This window comes from Dendrobium catenatum, unplaced genomic scaffold, assembly GCF_001605985.2.
Source record: "Dendrobium catenatum unplaced genomic scaffold, ASM160598v2 fragScaff_scaffold_156, whole genome shotgun sequence".
Lineage (NCBI taxonomy): Eukaryota > Viridiplantae > Streptophyta > Magnoliopsida > Asparagales > Orchidaceae > Dendrobium > Dendrobium catenatum.
The window spans coordinates 5,880,004-5,904,993 of record NW_021318618.1 but is presented as its reverse complement, the minus strand read 5'-3'; the positions used below and the strand labels follow the sequence as shown (position 1 = coordinate 5,904,993).

At 35.0% G+C, this 24,990-nt stretch overlaps 1 protein-coding gene across 7 annotated transcripts in view; it reads left to right on the top strand.

The window, feature by feature from the left end:
• LOC110108225 (putative ion channel POLLUX-like 2) overlaps nucleotides 1–21,134 on the top strand; it is a gene marked incomplete at its 3' end in the record, with an annotated part of 34,919 nt that extends 13,785 nt beyond the window's left edge. For all 7 annotated transcript variants that reach the window (XM_028692213.1, XM_028692229.1, XM_028692222.1 and 4 more), the window contains 7 exon segments: nucleotides 12,861–12,932; nucleotides 17,797–17,872; nucleotides 18,813–18,911; nucleotides 18,987–19,141; nucleotides 19,555–19,659; nucleotides 20,340–20,426; nucleotides 21,050–21,134. In XM_028692213.1, the coding sequence (XP_028548046.1) occupies nucleotides 12,861–12,932; nucleotides 17,797–17,872; nucleotides 18,813–18,911; nucleotides 18,987–19,141; nucleotides 19,555–19,659; nucleotides 20,340–20,426; nucleotides 21,050–21,134 (679 nt within the window).
• Nucleotides 21,135–24,990: the final 3,856 nt, after the last annotated feature.

Genomic DNA, 24,990 nt, shown 5'->3' with positions numbered 1-24,990 from the left:
AGGCGCCAAACAAGTGATCGACTAGATAACATCAAGCGTATAGGAAACCCCGCTATTTGTAGCCCTTCTAGGCCGCAATCACCTTATGGTGATGACACTCGAACCGATCATGGACTACAACGAGATCACTACCGTCATAACCCTAGACCCAATCAAGATTACGTAGGAAATGAGTCCCCTTGGAGAGATAACGACGCTCAGTTGCTTAAGAACATCAGAATTGATGTCTTGTCATACGATGGTACCCTCGACCCTCAAGTATTATTAGATTGGCTCAAAGCGATGGATAGCTATTTCAGATGGTACAACATTTCGGAAGCTAGGAAAGTTAGGTTTGCCGAAATGAAACTCACTGGTCGAGCCAGCCTATACTGGACAAATTTGGAAAACAGGCGTGAAGTTCGAGGTGAACACCCTATCACCGACTGATGAGCTATGAAGCAAGAGCTTAAAAGAAAATACCTTCGTTCTTCCTACTACCCCAAGCTCTTAGATAAATGGAATAGGCTGATCCAGGGAAGCAAGCTCGTGAAAGATTACATCTCCGCCTTCGACGATTTCCTGATCCGTTGCAATGGCGAAGAATCCTCTACCCCCACACAAATCCTATCAATGTTTAGAGCTGGCCTTAGGGAAGATCTCTGAAATGAGCTTTTTGCAAGAGGAATAGACACGTTAGAAGTAGTATTTATTCTTGTACTTGACCTTGAGGAGTCTAGGACCCATTCTCACTCTAAGCATTTTGACTCCCGCCCAACTCCGTATAGAACTTCCACCGGCCAACCCCAAAATTGACCCACGGGCTCTATGGCTAACCGACCAACTGTTAGTCCAGCCCCACCTCGTCCGGACTTTAAAGGTAAAGCCCCCGAACTTGACACTCCCAAAGCCACTTCGGGAACCAAGTGTTATAAGTGTCATGGGTCTGGGCACATTGCATCGCAATGTTCTAGTCCCTATAAGGTCATCATAATTGAAGAAGTGGATGAAGACGAGGACGAACCTGAGACTGATTTAGTTCATCATGTTGATGAGGAAGAAGACTCCTTCACCGAGGATGCACATTTTCCCAACCTAAACCAAGTGATGACTGGCGTAGGATTTCCATTTTTCATACCTTTATCAAGATTGGAGATAAAAACTATAAAGTCATAATCGATAGTGGGAGCTGCATCAACGCCGTCTCTTCCGCTATGGTTTCCAAATGTAACTTAAAGACAACACCCCACCCAAATCCTTATAAGGTTGCATGGATTAATTCTACATCCATGGAAATAAAAGACAGAAGCCTTAATCCCCTCGAGTTTGTTGGATATCAAGAAAAAGTCTGGTGTGACGTGTTAGCAATGGACGTGGGGCAGATTATCCTTGGTCGCCCTTGGCTATTTGACAACAACATCCACATTTATGGGAGAACAAACACCTGCGTGTTTGAACACAACGACAAGAACATCAAATTAATTCCCTCTCAACCTAAATCCAACAAGATCGAAGTTAAGGCTACTTCCGTTAAACCTAGTAGAGGCTTACACTTCTTAACTCCGAAAGAAGTGGACGTTGAGCTTCACCAAGGATCACCCATGTATGCCCTTGTAGCTAGAGAAGTTGATGCTGAGCAAGAAGAGCTTGTCCCTGATGAAGTTAAACCTCTTATGGAGACCTTTGCTGATGTCTTCCCCGAAGAATTACCCAACCAGCTCCCACCCCTTAGAGACATCCAGCACGTCATCGACTTAGTACCCGGAGCTTCCCTACCAAACCTCTCTCATTGCCGAATGAACCCAACGGAGCATACTGAACTGAAGAAGCAAGTAGATGAACTCCTGCAACGTGGATTCATCAAAGAGAGTCTTAGCTCGTGTGTTGTCCCTGCCTTTTGACCCCCAAGAAGGATGACTCTTGACGAATGTGCGTTGACAGCCGAGCCTTCAACAAAATTACGGTCAAGTATCGTTTTTTGATTCCTCACCTTGACGACATGCTAGATATGATGACCGGAGCCGCAATGTTTTCTAAAATTGACCTAAAAAGTGGTTATCACCAAATCAGAATTCGCCCTGTGGACGAGTGAAAAAACGACATTTAAAACCAAGGACGGGTTGTACGAATAGATGGTAATGCCGTTTGGTCTTAGTAACGCCCCAAGCACCTTCATGAGAGTTATGACCCAAGCCTTTCGACCTTTCCTAGGAAAATTTGTCGTCGTATACTTTGATGATATCTTAATCTATAGCAACTCGGTGGACCAACATTTAGGTCATCTGAAACAAGTCTGTGAGACTTTGAGGAAAGAACAGTTATATGCTAATCCTAAGAAATGTGTGTTCTTCACAGATAGTGTTATTTTTCTCGGGTTCATAATATCATTTCAAGGGATTTCAGCCGACCCTGAAAAGATTAGAGCGATCAATGAGTGGCCTTTACCTAAGAACATCAGGGACGTTTGGAGTTTTCATGAATTAGCCACTTTCTATCGGAGGTTTATTAGGAGTTTCAACACAATAGTGGCCTCGATAACTGACTGTTTAAAGAAAGGGGATTTTCATTGGACGTTAGCCGCCACTAAAGCTTTCGAGGAAATTAAGAAAAAAAATGGTTGAATCACCTGTTATGCGTCTCCCCGATTTTTCTAAAGTTTTTGAAGTAACCTGTGACGCATCAGGTATTGGTATAGGATGAGTTTTATCACAAGAAGGACACACTGTTGCATACTTTAGCGAGAAGTTAAATGATATTCGTCAATGATATTCTACCTACGACAAGGAATTCTATGCGATCATTCAGTCCCTTAGATACTGGAGACAACTTATTGCCACAAGAATTTGTAATATTCTCGGATCATGAAGCTTTGAGATACATTAATTCGCAGAAGAAACTCAATGCCCGTCATGGTCGTTGGGTCGAATTCTTACAAGAGTACACGTACACAATTAGACACAAAGCAGGATCTGAGAATAAAGCTGCGGATGCCCTTAGCAGAAGATTAATGATTACCCGAGAATGAGAACTGAAGTGATCGGATTTGAACGACTTAAAGAAGACTATAAGGAATGCCCTAATTTTAGTGATACTTATTCCCTTTTGACTTCAGGACGTGAGCGTACAATAGATGATTTCTTAGTAGAAGATGGGTACCTATTTAAGGCTCAGAAACTCTGCATCCCCCAATATATCCCTTCGTGAATACCTTATCTGGGAACTACATGCAGGAGGTTTAGCTGGCCACTTTGGTCAAGCCAAGACTATTGCCGCGTTAGAAAATCGATTCTACTCCCCGTACCCAATTGCCCTTGGCAGGATGTGAGTATGGATTTCGTCCTTGGGTTGCCCAAAACTGCTAGGAAGCACAATTCTGTCTGTGTGGTCGTTGACCGCTTCTCAAAAATGGCCCATTTCCTCCCATGTTCCAAGACGTTTGATGCCTCACGGATTGCTAAGCTTTATTTTGATGAAATAGTTAGACTTCATGGCCTACCGAAAACCATCGTTTCCGATAGAGATGTTAAGTTTACAAGTTACTTTTGGAAGACTCTTTGGCACAAGATGGGGACGAAGCTTCAATTTTCTACAGCCTTCCACCCCCAGACCGATGGTCAAATCGAGGTTGTTAATAGGAGCTTAGGAAATCTTTTAAGAACATTGGTAGGAGAAAACCTTAGGGATTGGGACTCTAAACTTCCCATTGCGGAATTTGCTTATAACAACTCTGTCAATCGAACCACTGGCCTAAGTCCTGCTGAGATTGTGTACGGATACCAACCCAAACAACCTATTGATTTAGTACACATGAGTCCTAGTAGTAGAACATCAGAGTCTGCATATGCATTTGCATCACATCTCCAGGAGTTACATACTGAGATTAAAAAAAAATTGAACAAAGTAACACCAATTATAAACTTGTTGCTGATAAGAAAAGAAGGTTCAAGGAATTCAAAGTTGGAGACTTTGTGATGGTACGGATCCGCCCGGAGCGTTTTCCTCTTGGCTCCTTAAAGAAGTTGCATGCGAGAAGCGCTGGACATTTTAAGATAATTTCAAAGGTTAACAGTAATGCTTATGTGCTGGACCTCCCAGGATGTTTTAACATAAATCCAACTTTTAATATAGAAGGTCTAGTAGCCTTCGAGGGTCCTGATTTTAACTCCAACAATCCACTTTATGATGAGCCTTGTGTGACCCCACCAGGTGAGATCCCTAGCCTCCCTGCACTCCCCAATTTAACCCATTTACCCAATGTGGAGAAGATCGAAACCATTATAGATGATGAGATTATTTCCACAAAGGAAGGAGGGCGCTGAAGGTACCTAGTTCATTAGAAAGGAACACCGAAAACAGAGGACACGTGGATTGATCGAGAAGAGCTACAGAGATTGGATCCAGACCTTCTAGAGCTATACGAGAGCTCCCACAGTACTCACTCGACGAGGTCGAGTTTTCTCCCACCCAGGGAGAATGATGGGGACACCGACAAGAGGTTTCGACGTGTTTATCAGAGGCGACACAGGAGATCGATGGCCGCCGGCCCCTCGTGGGTCTTGGATTTGAAATTCGAATTTCTCATGAGGCATTTACTACTTTCCTAAAATAACTCCTTAATTTTAGGCTATTATATTAATTGGATTTTAATTTGAATTTGAAATTCAAATTAATCCTAATTGATAGCCCTCCTATTTGGAAACTTTCCTTTCTTACAAAATCTGAAATTTAATTCAGATTTTAATAAATCCTTGATTAGTGTTGTGGACCCCACTCACTAATGACAATTATTCTCTTCCCTCTCTATATGTGGCCAGCCCCTTTCATGGGATTTCTCCCTCTCCCAAATTAGCTCCCTAATCCCACCAAATCAGCCCCCATTCACTCCCTATTAGCTTCCTAATTCTCCTTCTCTACTTGGAATTAATTTGAAAATTTTAAATTAATTCCCTCCTACTCACCTAAACCTGAAATAATCTCGAATTTCCTAATTTTATTTCCTGGCCTTCAACTCTAGCCGCCCCTCTCTAGCTCTCACGCCGGCCCAACCCTCTCACCCTCCAAGCCGCCACCGCTTCTCCCCTTCTTCCCTTGTTGCTCCTTCAATTCCCGGCAAGGATGCATGGCGGATCCCGAAGTTAATCACGACTTCGCGTACAACGAGCAAGGGGAGATCGATATCTTTCTCTCCCCCTTCTACAAACCGGATTGGGAATACAACATCACCGTTGAACGCTACGTCAACCGTTTCGTGTATTGCCTTTCCCACACCATTGAGCTTCAACGACCACGGACCCTGTGGTCCCTCACCGGAAGATACGTGCCACCTCCACCTCCGGCTACCTTCCCAACAACGACGTTCCTTGGCTCGTCCGTCCTAGTGGTTATTTCATTTCTAGTGTGGAAGATCTTTCTCCGCTCAACCTAGATTCGTAGGGAAGAGTAGATCCTCAAAGGTGAACATCTCATTATTAATTTTTGGATTTGTGTTATAAGCTTTTATATTACTTCACCTTTGTATTTGATTGAGAGTGTCGTTGTTAATCTTCACGCAATTCTTTGCCTAAGCAAGTGGAAGACTGAGAGTTCTTGTAACCTTCTTTGAATTGACGCCTACTTTTATAAAGGTTAAACTTCTATTAAATTCTCTTAATAATCTTGTGTAACTCCAAACATGTATCACATCAAAATATTTTTCAAATTTTACGAAGAGCTCATAAATTATCCACCATAATTTAAATCATATGCTATTTAATTCTACTCCAATTTTTTTTCAAGACCATTGAATGCTAATAAAATTAGTAGAATAATTAAATACATATTCTCATTCTGTCCTCTTCTTCTGCATACAAAATTTTCCTTGTTGGCCATTTATTTTATAGGAGCTTTACTTGAAACAATATATTTAATGGGTTGAGTTTCAAATATCAAAATTAATTGCTAATTTCAATTCTATAATATAATAATTTAAGATAATAGAAAATAATATGCATATGAGTCTTCCTAAGTAATTATTAAATCTTTCATTTATCATAATATAAACATGCATACTTGATATAATAAAAGTACCATTTTACAAAATATAGCATTTCATACTATATTTGCCAAAGCATTTCTTTTAATATAACATTTTTTTTAGGAGAATGGTCTAAAGGTGGACTTGTCGTTGTCAAGGCACAATTAGTTTCAAATTTTTTCCAAACTTTTCCATTTTACATGCAACAGGTACCCAATACTTAATACAAAGGTATGAAAAATGAACTTAAAAATTTCTTTCTCTTGTCCTCTCCTACTTGTACAAAACATTATTTGCCGATTTACTTATTTCTTACACTTCAAAGTCTGACACAATTGCCTCTTACTTATAACATTAAATTGGAGCTTATTCATTTCAAAAGATATTTAAATTGAAATTTTGATGTCCAATGAAATCGTTGTCTAATCCATTGCATAAATTCTACTCTGCTTGATTAAAAATTTAAAATTAGAACTTTGCTCAATTATTCCACTCTAGATTCTAAGAGAAAATTCTTCAACATTTAAAAAATCAAAACGGGGTTTCTAAAATCATAATTGAAAATAGATTTAAATCTTAACATTGTTTTAGAAGAACTAAAACTCTAGCTTTTGGCTATCTTCAATTTTTTGATTAACTGGTATTTGGCCGCACCAAACACTAGTGAATATAGTTGCAGGGCTTCACTTATCTAGTTGCCATAAATTAGGCTGCTATCGCATTCGCTCAGCCTAGGTATTTTCCTCCTCACTGTCTCCATCATTTCCCTGTCTTTGTCTCTTTGATTGCCTCTATCTCTTTATGTATTGTCTTCTTGTTCCTCTGTAAGGGGCAGAATTGTCACTCACCCCTTTCCTGTTCTTCCCTGTAAGAAATAGTACTGTTACTCGTTCCTTTGATGTCATTCGATCCTTCATTACCCCACATTTTTGCCTCTTTCTCACGTCTATTATGAGATGGAAATGTGTTACTGAGCTGGCACCGTTTCATCTCCATTGGGCCCCTTTTTTTTTTTTTTTTCAAAAAGTGCAACTTGCATTAAAAGAAAAACTTAATTCAAACTACTAAGAAAACCAATACGATCATATTCCTTTACTAGACTGAACCTAGTAATGTTTCAGATAAACCTTATATGTTTGTTCATTTAAACCATTTTTAATAGGGATAATGAGATTTTTAAATTCAGAGAATTGAAGAGTGAAAAGGCTTAGTTTTATTGCTCAAATCTGTCCCTATTTATAGATCTATACAAGATATCTTAATAAAGAAACAAATAATTATAGAATCATACATAATTGCTCTAATATAATTCTTCCTAAATCAGCCATCTAAATATGTAAGGAGATCGGCGCAATCCCACGGATCCCCATTCTAGCCATGGGATCAAAATGCCAAGGGACGATGGAGATCGGTGAAAATGCCAAGGGACGATGGAGATCGACGCAATCCAGGTGAGCCTCCCATGGATCCCTATCCTAGCCATGGGATCAAAATGCTAAGGGACGACTGAGATTTAACACTCCTCAAGATGAGGAATATAGATATGTCATTCCCAACTTGGTAATAAGTCTCAGTAAGGTAGAATTATCAAGTTCCTTAATAAGAATATTTACAAGTTGATCTTTTGGTGAGACATAATTGTAAGAATATTTGCAGATGCATTTTTGACAGCGGTTAATTACATGTGTCATTTGTAGGGCTGCAAACGAACCGAGTCGAGCTGAGTATGTGAGTGTTCATGTTTGTGTTCATTTAATATCAGGTTGTTCAAGTTTGTCGAGTATTTAAAATATTGTTCAAGTTTGTTTGTTTAGTTAATTAAACGATAATGAATGAGCTTTAATCGAACCGAACAACGAGTAGCTCGTCGAAAGTTTGGTTCACTTGCAGCCCTAGTCATTTGTTGAAGGCATGGTCAGCCAGTTCAAGTCACTTAGTTACAACTGGCTGTCAAAAATGGATGCCAGTTGTAATTAACAGCTAGCGAGAGCAGGATCCTCACGGTGTTCATCTTGGCCACATGTGCAAAAGTTTTCTGGTACTGAATACCGTACGCCTGAGTGTATCCTTTCACCATCAGTCTTGTCTTGTACATTTTCAATGTACCATCAGCTTTGTATTTCACAAAGAACACCCATTTACATCCAATTAGTTTTTATCCTACTGGTAGGTCAGTGATCTCCTTGGTATTTTTTTTCTCTAGGGTTTGCATTTCATATTTCATGGTATTTTTCCAATTTTCATCAAATAAGGCTTAAAAATATAATTAGGAATATGAATATTATTTAGTGTAATCAGAAAATTTTTGTGTGAATGTAATAATTTATTGAAGGATACAAAGTTGGTTATAGGGTACAAGAGAGTTTTTTTTTGGTGAACTTGTGTTTATCTCAATTTCAAGAGATATTTCAAATTCTTGGATCTGCTCGGATTATTTAATGTAACAACAACAACAACAACAACATCAAGCCTTTATCCCACTACGTGGGGTCGGCTACATGAATCCTTTTTCTCCATTGTGTCCTATTAAAAGTCAAATTCTCGTTTAAATCTAATAAAGAAAGGTCATTCCTAATATTTTCTAACCAAATCTTTTTAGATTTCAAATTCTTGGTTAAACCAGGATTATTTAATGTAATTAGAAATTTTTGTGTGAAGGTAAGAAGTTATTGAAGGATACAAAGTTGGTTATAGGGTACAAGAGAGTTTTTTTTTTTTGGTGAACTTGTATTTATCTCAATTTCATGAGATGGTTCAAATTCTTGGATCTGCTCTGGAGGTGAGTTTGGATTTGTACGCCTGGAATACTGATAGGAAATACTTGTAGATCTCAAGTATTTTCTATCAATCTTCAAAAAACAGTGAGAATTCTCCACAAAAATCCGCACAAAACCACGAAAATAATAGATAATTTGTATTATTTGATGAATGGGAAAAGGAAAATAGCAAGATACAATTGATCCTCTATTCGAGAGGATGATCGATCTCTCCCAAATCTCTAGACGCCGCTAGAGCCCAAAAGAAAACCTAAATCTAAGATATTTCAAATTTCAACCAAATTCAAGATGCCAGAACCTTAGGAAAACAAACTATTTAATGCATACAATTCAAAAGGAAATCTGTAAACAACTCGTACTTTGAAATTTTCCTCCCAACTCCCTTCAAAAAGCCTTCCTAAAAGGCTCCATGGGCTTTGCGGCTTGTGCGGCTATAGCAGGAGGTGGAGAATGTCCGCCTCATTCGCGCCTGTGCCGGTCCCGTGTGGACTGGCTAGACCGTTCTAACAGAGTGCTCTTGGATCTAATTTTTCTCTATTTTGGCTGTGAATGTAAACATAGGCAGTGCACCCAAAGATTCTGGGTGTAAGGTTATTATGGGTCCGAATTTGGGATAAAAAGAGGATATAATATCCATTGGTGTTTTTAGTCCTAAGGTTTTTGAATGTAGTCGATTTATGAGATATGTGATAGTTAGAAGGGCTTCCCCCTAGTAGTATTTTGATACATTGTGGTGGAATATAAGTGTAGGGATGGAGGCTAGAAGGTGATCATTTTTTATTTATGCAACCTCATTTTGTTGTGGGGGTGAGAATGCAGGAACTCATGAATTATACATTATTTTTGAAAGTTGGAGGATAGGATTTGGTTAAAATAATCTTTAGCATTGTTGAAATGAAATTTTCGTATTTTTACCTTGAATTAATTCTAGATCATGGTATGAAAAATAGGGAGGATAGTGTTAACATTGGATTTATTTTTGAGGAGAAACATTCAAGAGTCTCGAGTGCAGTCATCAATGAATGATACAAACCATCAGACTCCTGAGATAATAGGATTTTTGAGGGCCCTCAGATATCACTATGAATAAGATAAAAAGGAGTATTACATCTCTAATGTTTATTTGAAAAAAATTCGTTTATGCTTGGCTAACTCACATGTTTCATAATGAAAAAATTTATTTTTCAACTTATAAAAAAGTTTTGGGTACATATTTCTTAACACATCAAAAGATGGATGTCTTAATCTAAAATGATGAAGCCAAATAGTATATCTTTTTATTAAATAGGGATAACATAAAATAGCCATTATTGATAGTATTAGATTGTTCAGTTCTTCCAGGTAGTACAATCAATTTCTCTCCTTAGCATGTCTAATCTTCTTCCTCGATCCTTGGTCTTGAAATAAGCAACAAGTGGGGTTAAATAAGACTTGACAATTATGGTCATTGGCAAGTTTTTGTATATAGATTAGGTTTGTGGATAATTGAGATACGTGGAGAACATTTTTTTGACAGAGGGAGGCGGATAAGGAGAAATGGATTGTACTATCATCCATTTATGTCTAAGGGAGGCGGATAAGGACAATTATGCTCATTGGCCTGCTTATGTGGTAAGTGAACCATCAGCAATGATAATTTTCTTGTCACTTGGACAAAGAGTATAGTTAATGAAGTGGGTAGTGGAGTGTGTCATGTGATTTGTGGCTCCTATGTCAATAATTCATATTCCTTTCAAATTATTTCTAGAAACACTTAATCCAATGGATATATGAAACTTATCTCAAAGTACAAGAGAAGAAGATGTAGATGATTTTTCAAGGGATACCAGGAGTTATTTTAGTTTATCAATATCCATTTTATTGAGGTCTCTGAAGCTGGATTACATTTCTGGGTTGGGCTGACTTGTTGTAGTGTTGGCTTGTGATGTGCCCTTTTGTCCACTTCTTTGATTCCACTCCTTGGGGCTTTCCATGTATCTTCCAGCATGTATCCTTTGTGTGTTTTGATTTCTTGCAATAGCTACACCAAAAAGAGTCTTGTAGTTTTGAGGAATCCTTATATTTTTCCTTCAATAACGCCTCTTTGGTTGACACAATTGCTGAACCTTCAACTATCTTTGGCTCCAGCATTACCCTTCGTCAGCTTTCATTAGCACGAATGAGCGAAATGGTCTCGTTTAATGAAGATGTCTCGTCTTTGCTAAGGATCTGAACTCTAACTTGATTAAGCTCCACATTTAATCTTGCAAGAAAGTCATACATATCTTCTGGGCACTTGGTCTTTATGCATATGTAGTGATCAAGTTCTTGCCGCAAGTTTTGAAGGAGAGTGGCCTATTCCGTTACAAATTTGCTTCATTGTTTTGTGTTTCCCACCTTGACCTTAATTTCAAAGATATGACAGCATCCCAAGCCAATGAGAAGGTTTACCTGGTGACATCCCATCTGTCCTTTGCAGTAGATAGGAACATAAAAATATCACTAATATCTTGAGTTATGGAATTTCACAATCATGACATAATCATGGAGTTCGCTTTATCCCATGCCAAAAAATTAGGATCTCCTTTTAGTACTACCCCAAGGATGTGATTCAACTCTCCTTTTCCTTTCAAGCAGGTCTTCACAAATTGAGACCACTTCAAGTATTCTTCCCATTTAAGCGATAGGAAGGTTGCATATGTTGGAGATCTTCTCTTCCTTGGTGCCTCATCGAGTCTTCTATTTGGTTAAAGCTTTGGGAGGAATTTGCTTCAGACATTGCAGCGACAAGGGTAGCGATGAAGGCTATATCAAGAAGGGCAGCAAGGAAGGCTGCATTGGTTATAGATAGGATAACAACAAGGGAAGATTGACAATGAAGGCACGATAGTAGAAAAAAAATTAAAATTCCGGCAATGATAATGAATGCTATGATACCATGTTAAATTCAAATAATTGTAGAGGGAAAAGGCTTAAGTTTATGATGGACTGACCGATTTGATTGGGAGGGAATCAAAAAGTTTCCTAATCAAGAGGAAGCTATTTAGGAAGGTTCTTAATCAAAGGAAAATTATTTAGGAATGTTTAAATTATAGTTGGGAGAGAATTATTTAAGCAAAAGTTCTAATTTGAATTCAAAATCTAAGAGGAAATTATTTAGGGAAAATGAGGAATTAAGGGGGGATTGTTTAGGAAAGTCTTAATTAAAATTGGTAGGGAATTAATTAGGGAAATAAATCTAATTTGAATTCAAATTTGAAAGAAAATTATTTAGGGAAAGAGGGCTAATTTGGGAGGGAATTATGAGAGTCTATTTAAGGCTAACAATAGGGTGGTTTCAGATTATGTTTTGGGAGTTTGCTGAATTTAGTTTATTCTTAGGTTATTTAGGCTCTATCCGACGGCTAGGGATTTGTGAGAGCAAGATCTTCCTCTCTTATTGAAGATCAAACTGTATATTGATATTTTCTTTCATATATCTTGTAATAAAAATAGTTTTGGTGTGTTTTTTCTTCCTAATTTCTTATTGTTGTTCGCTGATTTCGAGAAAATTGCATCTACTTCCTATCAGTTTATTGCTCAAATCTGTCTCTATTTATAGATTTATACAATATATTTTAATAAATAAATAAATAATTACAAAATCATACATAATTGCTCTCATATAACCTGAGTAGAAGTTTTTTTTTTTTTTATAACCTGAGTAGAAGTTGCTTAGAAAGATTTACACTAACTAGGGTTTATAATAAGTTAGTGCAATGCTTAGTTGTTATCAAGGGATTATGAGGATTCATTGAATGAACTCCTAGTAGTTGGGATGAGACTAATGATGATGGTAACATCGAAATCTATATTTATAATTCAATTGTTTCAATTTTGTACCATTTAGATTTCGTTTAGTTACAAAAGTATTTTTAGAATGTTTAGTCTGAAGTGCATCTTCGTTGCCTAGGTTGTAATTTTGGACCAAAAGCTGAGAACTGTTGTGATTCTACTTTTATCATGTGGCTATTCACAGCTTGAAGTTGTATATCTGGACACGTATCTTGCTTTAATTAATTTGTAGTTTTGAAAATTTTCAACTGATCGAAGTATTTTTGTGCATCTTGTAGGTTTTTCATGGCCTTACTTGCAGCATGTTTTTCATTCGTCATAGTTGGAGGTTTTCTATTTTACAAGTTCAGGTACCTACGTAATTTTGGTGCGGTACCTGTACATATCTTCAGTTAACTATACATTGGAAAGTGTTACATTGATTTTTTTTCTAATCTTGTGATCATTGTTTACTGGATAATGTATGTTGGAGAGGGAAGATGAAAAAAATAGTGAAATATTAAAGGGAAAACAGTAGGGGAAGAAAAAAAAAATGAAAAAAATCTTGTAGCCTAACACTACTTCGGTACACAACGTAGAGTTCTAGGTACACAATGTAGAGTTTTTTTTACACAGCCTAGGAAGAAAAACCAGCATGCTCACAGCAAGGACCAATCACCAAAATTACAGGAAATTTTCATTCAGCATAATGTAATAATGTTCACCACAGCCTCCTATTTATTGAGCCGGTAAAACGGGCAAAGGTGTAAGATAACATTAGGATATTATATTACGGCACTAAGTTCCTAGTAAACCCTAATAACAATAAAGAAACAAACTAGTTACATCAAAGTCTCAATGACAGCTATTAAAATAAACACAATCAGTCTGTCTGTTAAAGGTTATTTTCTTCATTGTTATACCAGTTGCTAACTAATTTACTAATGCTCAATGATGCAGAACATCAAGCTAAAAATTATTATAGCCCCACTATTAGATCAAGATCGAAGGCTCAAGATTAGAGCATGGACCATTATGGCCCATCACAAGATCAAAATTAAAGGCCAAGAGAGATTCATCTAATATGAAAAATTAAAGAAGTCCATTTTTGAAAAGTTTAAAATGACATGCATAACTAAATTTTTAAAATTCAAATATCAAATTTTAGTATTTAAATTTTAAATTAATTTAAATATTTTCCTTCATGTGGGAGATTTTTATTTTATTAATTTTCCTTTTCTTTAATTGCTTTATCCTTGTTGGAAGTTAGGTGCGGCGGCTAGTCCTTAATTGGAAAAAAATGGAGTGGCCCTATTGCCCTTCTGTCTTTGCTTTGAAAATTCTCTCTTTTTTTAAAAAAAATTTCTTAGGTTTTTATGCATTACTTCAAATATTCACTTTGATTAATGAATTTTAGATGTGATTTTTCTTAGGGGAGTTTTAAGGATACTAAAGAGATTATATATTTCAAGTTCCATAAGAAGGGCCATATGCAACATTAGTGTAATGCACAAATCCTTATTTTAGATGAGTTTCATTCACTTGAGGATGATGGTATTGATGATATTTTCAGTGATACACCCTTTTTTGAAGAGGAGACTGAGCTAGAGAATACTAACCATATTGTCATTTAATTTTTTAGATCATAATTTTATTGATAATTATTTTCTTTATATAAATAATAAATCATATACAAAATACGAATTTATTTTAAAAAAACTCAAATACACACTCAACATTTATTTTCTAAGAAATATAAATCAAATTTTTTTGCTTTGCATAAATAATTACATTAATTAGAGAAAAGTTAGAAATAATTTCTTAAATCATATAAAAATTATTTACTTCAACATATGACATCTTATGAATTTAATTTTTCTATTTTTTAAATATAAATGTATTTTATAAACAAAAACATTGTTAAAAATTTTAAACAAGAACATTATCAAAATTTCATTTACAAGAAAAATTATACTCGCTTATGATCCATCACACGCACGAGATGATGGTCGATAAGCCATTACTCAATGCTCATAGAGAAGGCAACGATTATTGTTGGGAAGGTTGCAAGACTCTTGCATGAGATTGAGGGGTATGGCTGCTACGGTTAGGGCGAAATTGCAAAGGATCCAGACGTAGAAAACAAAACAAGCTTTTATAGAAACTGAACCAATTCTAACATTAAATTGGATTGAATTAATCGCAACGCAGAGTGCTTCATGCAAGTGCTTTTGCACTTGACCGAGTGAGTCACACTCTTTGCAACCTCATTACGCATGATAAAGTAGCGATGTGAGGGTCCTTCGCTTAACAACATTTGACTTATCAAGCACACTTCTTGGTGCACTTTTAACATCCCTGGTGATAATAAACTTATTAAATTAGTATGGTCGAGCTATATGTGCTTGCATATACAACACAAGTCTTAGCTTTACATGGAGGCTAACATACCTTGACTTCTTGGTTTGAGGGTCCAGTTAAAACCTTGAATGACAGAATAATTGGATTTATGAGATCTTTTGATGCGTGACTAAGCAAAATAAGTCATGCAAATAGAGATTTATGCTAAGATAACATCAAAGACAACAAAATAAACTTCATAAAATATTAAGAACAATAAGAAAATTCGAACTATTAGATCATGTGATAGCAAGAAACTAATAAGTAAATGCTAAATAATAACAAAAGGTGAATCAGTTTAGACTAGCTAACATGGATTGTCACAAGTCAAACATTTAAGTAAGGGACTAGTCACTAGAGTTTTTGTTCGCTCAAATTTGAGTAGAACTTGGCGGATTAATCAACAATTATGAGATGATGCTACTATAGATGAAATGAGAAGACCAATATTTAGTTAGATGAAGAACCAGAGGATGGTTTGATACTTGGCTCATAAATGGGAGGAATGGAGTCCTTGATGAAATGACGGCTAGTTCCTCCTTGGCTTGCTTTGAAACCCTTGCTCTTTGTTGAATCAATGTCCTTGTTGCATTATTAGAAGCTAAGTTTCCTTGGAGAGGTAGAATAGTGAGGATGGGAAAAAAAAGTTTCAACCATATGAGGATTTGAAAGTGGAGAGTTCACGGTTTGGGGTTTGGAGGGGTGAACTAGGCCGACTACATGGGGAGGAGGAGGGGAGAGATGATTTGGCTAATTTTAATGGCTTGGAAAGGGAGAAATCAGCTTGTGAAGTGAAGATGTGGGGGTTGACTATTTGGGGAAGAGAAAGAGCTGATGTGGTTTGCTTGAGAAGGGAATTAGATATGAGGATTTAAAAGTGGAGAGTTCACGGTTTTGGGGTTTGGAGGGGTGAACTAGGCCGACTACATGGGGAGGAGGAGGGGAGAGATGATTTGGCTGATTTTAATGGCTTGGAAAGGGAGAAATCAGCTTGTGAAGTGAAGATGTGGGGGTTGACTATTTGGGGAAGAGAAAGAGCTGATGTGGTTTGCTTGAGAAGGGAATTAGTTGGCTTGGGAAAGGGAGAAGTTAGCTTGGGAGGTGAAGATGTTGGCCGGGTTGGTTGCTTGGGGAAGAGAGAGGCTAATGTGGTTTGCTTGGGAAGAGAAAAAGTTAAAGTGGATGTGGATCTCTAAATGTCACAATTAATTGAGATAAATGCTCAATTAATGTGCATTAATTGCAGAATTTGGGAAGCTCAAGGGTCAAGGATGTTGGGGAGAAGGTGGAGGAGGATAGAGAGGGAGGGAGGTGGTTGCTGGTTGAGGGCAGCAGGTTGCTGCAACTGGCTGCTAGGGAAGGAGAAAAAAAGAGAGAGAGGGAAGATGATACCAACCAAGTGCTCACATGATGTTGGGTATTTCTTTGCCATTTTTTCAAAGGATTTCACACACAAACTCAACTCACCATGAGAAGAGAAAGCATGTAACCAGAAATTTATATTAAAATATTCATCATCTATACAAGAAATCAATGAGCCATATATATAGGCACTAAAAATATGAAAGAAATAAAAGACAAAAAGACAAAAAGACCCTTGGACAAACAACACAAAAGCTCCCTCAAGTGAGGGTAAAACTGTAATAAAATAAATAACACTACATGAATGTCCTACAACACATGGAAACTAAAAATATAAAGACTCAATCAAGGCTTTAGATCTCCGGCCTCTACGGTGATAAATTCTCCAGGCTCTGATGTCCCCATCACCTTGATAAGACGTACCATCTACCTTTGACTCATTTCTCATACTTACATGGGATACGAATAAGAGAAATTTGTGGATGCTAGTACTCTTAAATTAACAACCAAATGATTTTCTTAATTGCTAGTATTTTTTTAATATGAAAAAGTAATTAACTATAAGAGCTTACCTTCATAGTAATTCTTGAATCTCATCTAAATAAACCTGATTGATATCAATAAATTTTTTTTTTCATGAAAAACTCAATCTACTGTTGAAAAAAATCTTGGCATCTTAAGTTTTGGAGCTCTTCTTAATAAATCACATAAGAATTTTGAAAGGCTTTGGTTTAAAATTCGAATTGCTTCTGTAGAATTAGATATTTTTCTTTGTTAAAGGATTTTATCTTTTTGAGTTAAAAAGGTGGTTTATTTTAGTGGATTGGAGGGGGTTATGTAAGGGCAGATAGTGGGTAAAGTTTTTTGATGGTTACCCTCTGAAGAAAATGGTGATGGAAGGATCTTAGCGGTTTAATCAATGAAATAAGAGAGCATAAGTAGAGAGAGGGGACGTGAGGATATTATGCAATTAAGGGAGCTTGAAACAAACTTGTGTGTTATTCTACATGAATTCTTATCTTTAAAAGCATGCCACTTATAGATAAATTTAAATTATAGTTAAAGTGACTAAAATTTTTTATTTAGATATATGATACAGATGACCTTGAATAGAATACATCTGAAGGCTTTGTGTGTGTGTTTGTATATATACAAACAACGCACAGGTATGCACATGCATACATAATATAATATAATTCTGTGATCCATTTGTTGCAAAAGAAAGGAAGCTTGTTGCACTAAATTGGAGAGCTGAATATATCAGCTTGAGTACAGGATAAATCTCAAAGTAAGCTTTGAGGGAATTAATGCAGATTCATTTACTATTGATGAATTTGCAACTTGCTTTTGATAAAGGAATTTTATTTATAATATGTTTTTCATTTGGTTCTATTTTCTTGTGTTTTTCTCAGAACACATGTATTAACCTTTAAGGATATGTTAAGTGGTATTATTTATTATTTGTCTATTCAGGAACAAGAAGCAGTCTCTAGAAGATTGTTTTTGGGAAGCTTGGGCTTGCCTTTGTTCATCATCCACTCATTTGCGGGTATGAGCTAGTACTGAAGAATTACCAAACTCCGTGCATGCATTTAAAAAATTTGATTAATTAATTACTTAAGAAAGCTAAAATCTATAAAATATGGGAAGCTAGCTAAACAAGCAAGTTATTGTTCAGCCTTTGGACAATTGAATTTTTTTGCAGTTGTTTTTCCCTGCGTCCTAAGAATCATTCAACAGAAAGCTATACCTGATAGAGTCTAAGTTAAAAGAGCAAAGGACTTAACAGGTTTATTACATTCCCTATCTCATTTTAGTACTTTCAAGGGGAGGTGTAATCTTACAAAGTAAAATAGACCTTTGTCAGCAAGAAATTGAAAAAGAAGAAAAAGGTTCTTCATGAAGGATTTGCTACAAATTTTCATGCTTTTTCGGAATATTTTGGTACTAACTAAAAAGATCCATCAATTAATCTTTTTATTCTACTACTTTCTGGTCAAACATCAAGTCATGCTTATGCATATTTCTTTATCAGCCAGCATTGGTCAGAAATTTTTGATTTGTTCATATATATATAACTTCTTTTTGGGCCTTTTTTGGTAGGACATTACCCAGGGATGAATCCAAGGATTGAAGCAATGAATTCCCTTTCTTTTGACTGCCTCATCTGTCAAAGTTGATGTTTATTGTAGCTGTATAGATGCTCATCATTAATCATCACTTCTTCCGCTTTGTGATCATTATTGCCAGTCATCAATCTTGACCAATAATGTTCCATAATATTTGATTTTGGGCTGCATAATACCCTGATTGTTTGGCCCATTTCTCTGTCTCTTCTGCATATTCTGTGACCACTCTCAAATTTGATTTTGCTAGCAAAAAACATCTTCCTCGACTGCATTTATTACGATAACTGCTTACTAGTTTGAATTTGCTACCAAAATTTTCCCTTTATAAAATGTACCTCTTTTATTTGCTTTCCTTAACAGCAAAGAACACGTGTTGAGCGTATTCTTGGTCTTGTCCTGGCCATCTGGGGCTTATTATTCTATTCTCGCTTGTTGAGCACAATGACGGAACAATTCAGAGTAAGATTTGAATCAAATGAATCTTAGTTCTCTATGTTTAATCTTTTATAAATTCACATATTTCTATCATGACAGTACAATATGCAAAAGATCCGAGAAGGAGCACAGCTACAAGTCATGGAGACTGACCATATAATTATCTGCGGTGTTAACAGTCATCTAATGTTTATATTAAAGCAGCTAAATAAGTTCCATGAGTCAGCGATTCGTCTGGGTACTGCTAAAGCAAGGTAAATCTCTATAGATGTACTATTTCTCTAGATCTCTTAATACTTGAGTACTTCTGAATTATTCTTCCCATAAATCCACAAATAGATGAATACGACCCAAACTATTTTCTCTTCAAAGTTCTCAGCAATGCTCATGGATTATTATGTCGTCACACCCTCTTTGTGATACTTCCTTGTCCTCATAAAATTGTCCGCACCTTCCCGTTGTCAAGTATCTTTTCTGGCCCTTGGGGATATAATTTTTCTCGCTGTTATCCTTTTTTCCAATCAAGCTAGAGTTGTATAATTGGAGTGGGTGTGATAGGGAATCAAGTTGCCATCAGATCCTAATATGGAAGAAGCTGTGTTGGGAATTATGCATATAAATGTGTATGCAAGTGAATTTGATCTGTGAATTTGCATTCAATATGCAGGAAGCAACGAATTCTTCTCTTGTCTGATCTCCCCAGGAAGCATATAGAAAAGCTTGGTGATAGTATTACCAAAGACTTTAACCATATCGATGTCATTACAAAGAGGTATTGGAAATTCTCAATTTTAAGTCTACAAGGGATACTGATGCTGCTTAAAGTGCATTATTTAACAATTCAATGTGTATATTTTTTGAGATTTTTTATCTAAATTTGTTGACTTCAAATTGAAAGGATATTTCTTTTTACCATCACTTTTGAAAGGGTATTTGTCCTTGCTGAGCTCGCCCAGGAGATATAAATATTAAATACAGGACGACTTGTTAATCCTGGAACATTAATATTAACGAGTTTTGAGGAAGTGATAGTTTTCATCCCTTGATATGAAAGGTTCAACTACAGAAGTATTTTCATTTTTCAACCACATAGAGCTCGTGCCCATTAGATGAGTATAAAATTTTCTAAATATTGTCTGTTTTTTCCTGTGATCTTAACAGCTTAGATTAATAATCCCTTTTTTAAAAATTTGTATGTGAAACAGGCTTGAGGGCCAGCTATCTTGTCACGTTGAAACCATTTAAGATCATCTTTTAACATTCATTTTGATGAAATAGATTTGTAGCTCGTTTGGTTTTACTGTTATTATTCGTTTGTTTATTACTAGGTATTTATATTTTATCTCAATATATCATATATACACATTTACTGCCATTTATTTATTTTTGTTTGTTTTTATGAAAGTTTCCACTTGCTCTGCTAGTGTTTAACACATGGTTCCATATATTTAGTTGTAGCCTTAGCTTGACAAAGTCTTTTGAAAGAGCAGCTGCAAGCAGAGCAAGGTCAATTATCATGTTGCCGACAAAGAATGACTGGTTAGTAATTATTTGTAAACGCTGTTGTGAAACTATAGCTATTGTTTAGCCTAAAAGTTGGGTGAGACTAACGAGCATCGTTATGATTTTTCACTAATCTATTAAGATATTCCATAAAGAAAATGACACATGTTTTTGTGGACTCCATAATGATAAGTTTAGAGAATCTTGGCCAATGTGATCCATTTTATTACTCTTAGTATTGTCTACTGATTCAGTGTGTTGCGTTGCATTGTCTCAAACAGTGCGACATCTTTCAAGATTACCAAATTATATGGATTTGTTGATCAAAACAAAATTGATCGATGATGTTCCTCAATCTACAACACATTCTTATTCAATCCTAACATATGTTCAGATGTAAAAGCATATTCTTATAAAAATAGTTCTTAAAATTATTCAATTTAAAAAAAAAGAAATTCAACCAAATAAATGGGTTAAAAAGGCTTGAGAGTTGGCTCAATTCAATGTTATGCCCTAATTTGACTCCTTTTAATGTCTATGATCACCTCACATTTTGTGGATTGTTTCAGCTTTTTTTGAAGGCATGTACGGCATCGTTGTTACTTTTTCTAGAAGGCAGTTTTTCATAGGAGAATTGTCTTTGTTGGTGTTCTTGTCAGGTATGAAGTTGATACAGATGCATTTCTGTCTTTATTAGCTTTGCAACCTCTACCGAAAATAGCTTCCGTTCCTACCATTATTGAGGTATATTATCTGATGAACTCTTATTAATTGAAACTTGATATTCTTTAATTAATTTTCATGAGCTGAAATTTATTGTCCAGTAGACAAATTCATTGATGCTGGAACTTAGAGATGTAATACTGCACTAATATTATCCACATGCTTTCTTAAATTTCCAAATTAATGGTAAGTTTTATCTCAATAAGCGGAGATATATGTTAGCTATAATATAAAATTTTCAGTGTAATGAAAAAACTTGGATCTATAGCGAATCTTTGGTCAGGCCGTTTATTAAACTAACATTTTGATATGTACTTCATATTTATTCATGCCACAGAAAAAAATATTTACTCTATATTTTTTTCAGGCTCTTTATCAAACTATCATTTGATTTTTGTCACAGAATTTGGTGGCATTTGTTTCCATTATACCCTTGTATTATTCTTATCATTCTTTTACATCTTTAAAGCATGTTAACCTGATCCGACAAGTTCCTACTGCATCTCATCTCGAATCTCATACATTGCTACAACGCTAAATTCTCCAACATCTCAATGTAATATGTACTGGACAGTTTAGATTGACTTTTTAGTATCTCAGTAAATTGATACGGGGAGAGAAAAAAAATTAAGGCACTGCTAAATGTTTTAGCATTATTTGAGAATGGGAATATTTTTTTAGATTAATTATGTGCGGAACACCTAAAATTTTGTTGTTTATGAAACCAACAACCGACTTATTTTTTCTCATGACCCGACTCATAATATCTCGATCTTACCCGGCCGATGACCTTCAGTTCTATTACTTGGAGTTGAGGAAGACGGAGAAGACTCCACTGTTCTGGGTTGTGGAAGGTCATGAGAAGTGATTCACTACGAGGAAGATGAAGGAGACAGAGGAGCTTGTTCGATCACTCGGCATGAGCATGACAATAGCTTTCAATACCTATTGTCGAAAAAGACCAAGTTAATTAAATCATTTCCGTCTTTTGGAGTTACGGAGGAGTTCATCTCTTGGCGTCGCGAGGAGGCGAAGGAGTGGTTCTATCGGTTTCATCACTTAGAGTCGATTGAGATGAAAAGCCTTTAAATACATGCGAAAGAGAATGAAACGAGGATAAATCGAACGAGAGAGATTGAGAGGGAGAATAAGCCTGCGAGCAAACTATCGAGTAGTAAGAAGGCCCTTGAGCACGGTTTGTGTCTACGAGAAGAACAATGACGGGAGATTAGGTTAGATTTTATAAGAAATTTAATTGTTATTTGGGAATTTTTAGTTATTATTTCGATATTATGTACTCATGAGAATTTAATTAATGAATGAATGAAATAATGAGTAAAATTATATAATTAAAATAGGTATTAATTAATAGAGGGAATGTTAAGATTTTCAAATTGAAACTCTATAATTGATTAATGCAATAATAATTTAAGTTTACCTTCAACTCCCTCTCTAGTCTTGTCAACAAGAAGAATATCATCAGCAAAAAGCATACACCAAGGTACATCCTCTTGCAAATGTCTAGTGAGAACATCCATGACTAAAGCAAAAAGATATGGGCTTAAGGCTGATCCTTGATGTAACCCAACCGAAAAAGGGAAATACTTGGTCAATCCACCTTGTGTTTGAACACAAGTAATAGCTCCTGCATATATATCTTTAATGATTTGAATATAAGCATTATTGACTCCTTTCTTTTCAAGAACTCTCCATAGCACTTCTCTTGGAACTTTATCATATGCTTTTTCTAAATCAATAAATATCATATGTAGATCCTCCTTATTTAATTCAATGATATATATATAATTCAATGATATATGATATTTAATTAGAATTTTTTTTTGATGTTAAGTAATATATTTAAAGATAAAATTTAAATATCGAGTAAAAGAGTTTGTAAGTTATTTTGATAATAAGAACGTTTTTTATATAGGTGTTAAATATATCGACATTGGGGTAAGGAGTAAGAGTAAAAGTTCAAAATATCTGAATTTGAGGTGAGTACTCATATTCATAATTTATAGTAATAGTATTTTTTTCCTTAAATTTATTGTGCGAAAATACTTTTTAGTTATACAACTGCTGTTGCATATTCAATCATGATTAAATTTACTGTAGTAAGGTTGATCTTATTTAAACATATGATAATTCATGTTATGATGCAGTAGTTTTGTTTATGCTATACAATGTGAGTGATAGAAAAATACTAAATATTATGTATATGTAAATGAAATAACATATAAGAATGCATGCATATGCATGTTGATTGATGTAACACATCTCTTTATATTTACTGACTGGGGATGCAATGTACCTATGTGCATAAAGAACAATAGGTTATGAAAAAGGAGTATCTTCATTGATACTTTTTAGATAGTGTCTTCTATGACGGTTGCATTAGTTATAGAAAATGTTATGACATAATATATTATTACATACATGCATAAAATATGATTGATGATCATTTTTTTAAATTTAAATGTTATCAAATAAAGTTATCCTATATTTTATAACAAATATGTATATTTTTCTAAATGGCATGTATTACTGTATTTTAGAAGTATGATGTACTCGGTAAGTTGTGTTATGACTCACTCTATATTTCCAAATGTATGCATATATTATCTAAATAATTTAAATGAGTAGAAGAGAAGAGAATGTGTATCATAGGCCCGACGCTCTGAGAGAAAGGTATTTGAAATTGTTATAGTATTTTTCGTTAAAATGAAATTGAAGATTTAGTGATTTATTCTGTGTATTAAAGATAGTTATTTTAGTGGATGAAAATTTAAATAACCATTTGATCGGTCCCGCTTCATTAATTCGAGCTTTCTGGCCTGTTCATGACACTAATGCTCGAATTAACGAGACAAGAATAAATGATTATTCAAAATTTTTTTGCTTACTAAAATTTTTAACAACTATTTCTATATTATCGAAAGAATCACTAAAATTCCAGATGTATTTTAATAGAAAATATTATAATAGTTGTAAACAACTACCTTTTCTCTTGAAATGTCATTCCTATGGTATATGTTCTCTCATCTTCTACTCATTTAAAATTTTTTAATAGTGCATGTATTCATTTGCACATAGTAGGATGAGTTATAACACAACTCAATAAGCATATCATGTTTTTAAATTACAGTAACACAATGGTATTTGAAATAATATGCATGCTTGTTACAAAATAGTAACTCTATTTAGAATTCAATTTTTTTCAAAATGATATTATGCACATATGATGTTTTATAACTAGGACAACCGTCACAGGAGATATCATATAAATAGTTCAAATTAAGATGCTGTTTTTTCATTTCTTTTTCTAAAATCTTTTTTATTTTGCTCGCCTGGGTACATCATGTCCGCAGTCAATATCAGAAGGGGTGGATTTTATTAGTCAACATGCACATATAAATATTCTATCTTATTTGTATTTTTTCATATCATTAATCATTAGCATTATGACAATTATGATAGAAAATCCATATCATTTAATTCAAAACGAACAATTATTTATAATAGAGATAAATCTTGAAAAATTTATTAGTAAATATCAATAATAAATGATACATCAAATTTAAAAGATTTAATGTCATTAATATAAAATATAAACATGATTACTCAAAACGAATTTCAAATGTTTTGATACTTCTTTCTCTTACTCCTTCGAGCATTCATCGATTTATCACCAATATAAAAGGCCTTTTTATCGTCAATTTTTTAAATTAATAAATCGCTCGTAATTTTCTAATTTTAATTAAAAAATTCATTTACAAATAATTCATTACTTAATATAATATTAATAATATAATTTACTAATTAAATTCTCTTATATTTTTTAATTTTGAAAATATGCTTTCTCTCTCTCTATATA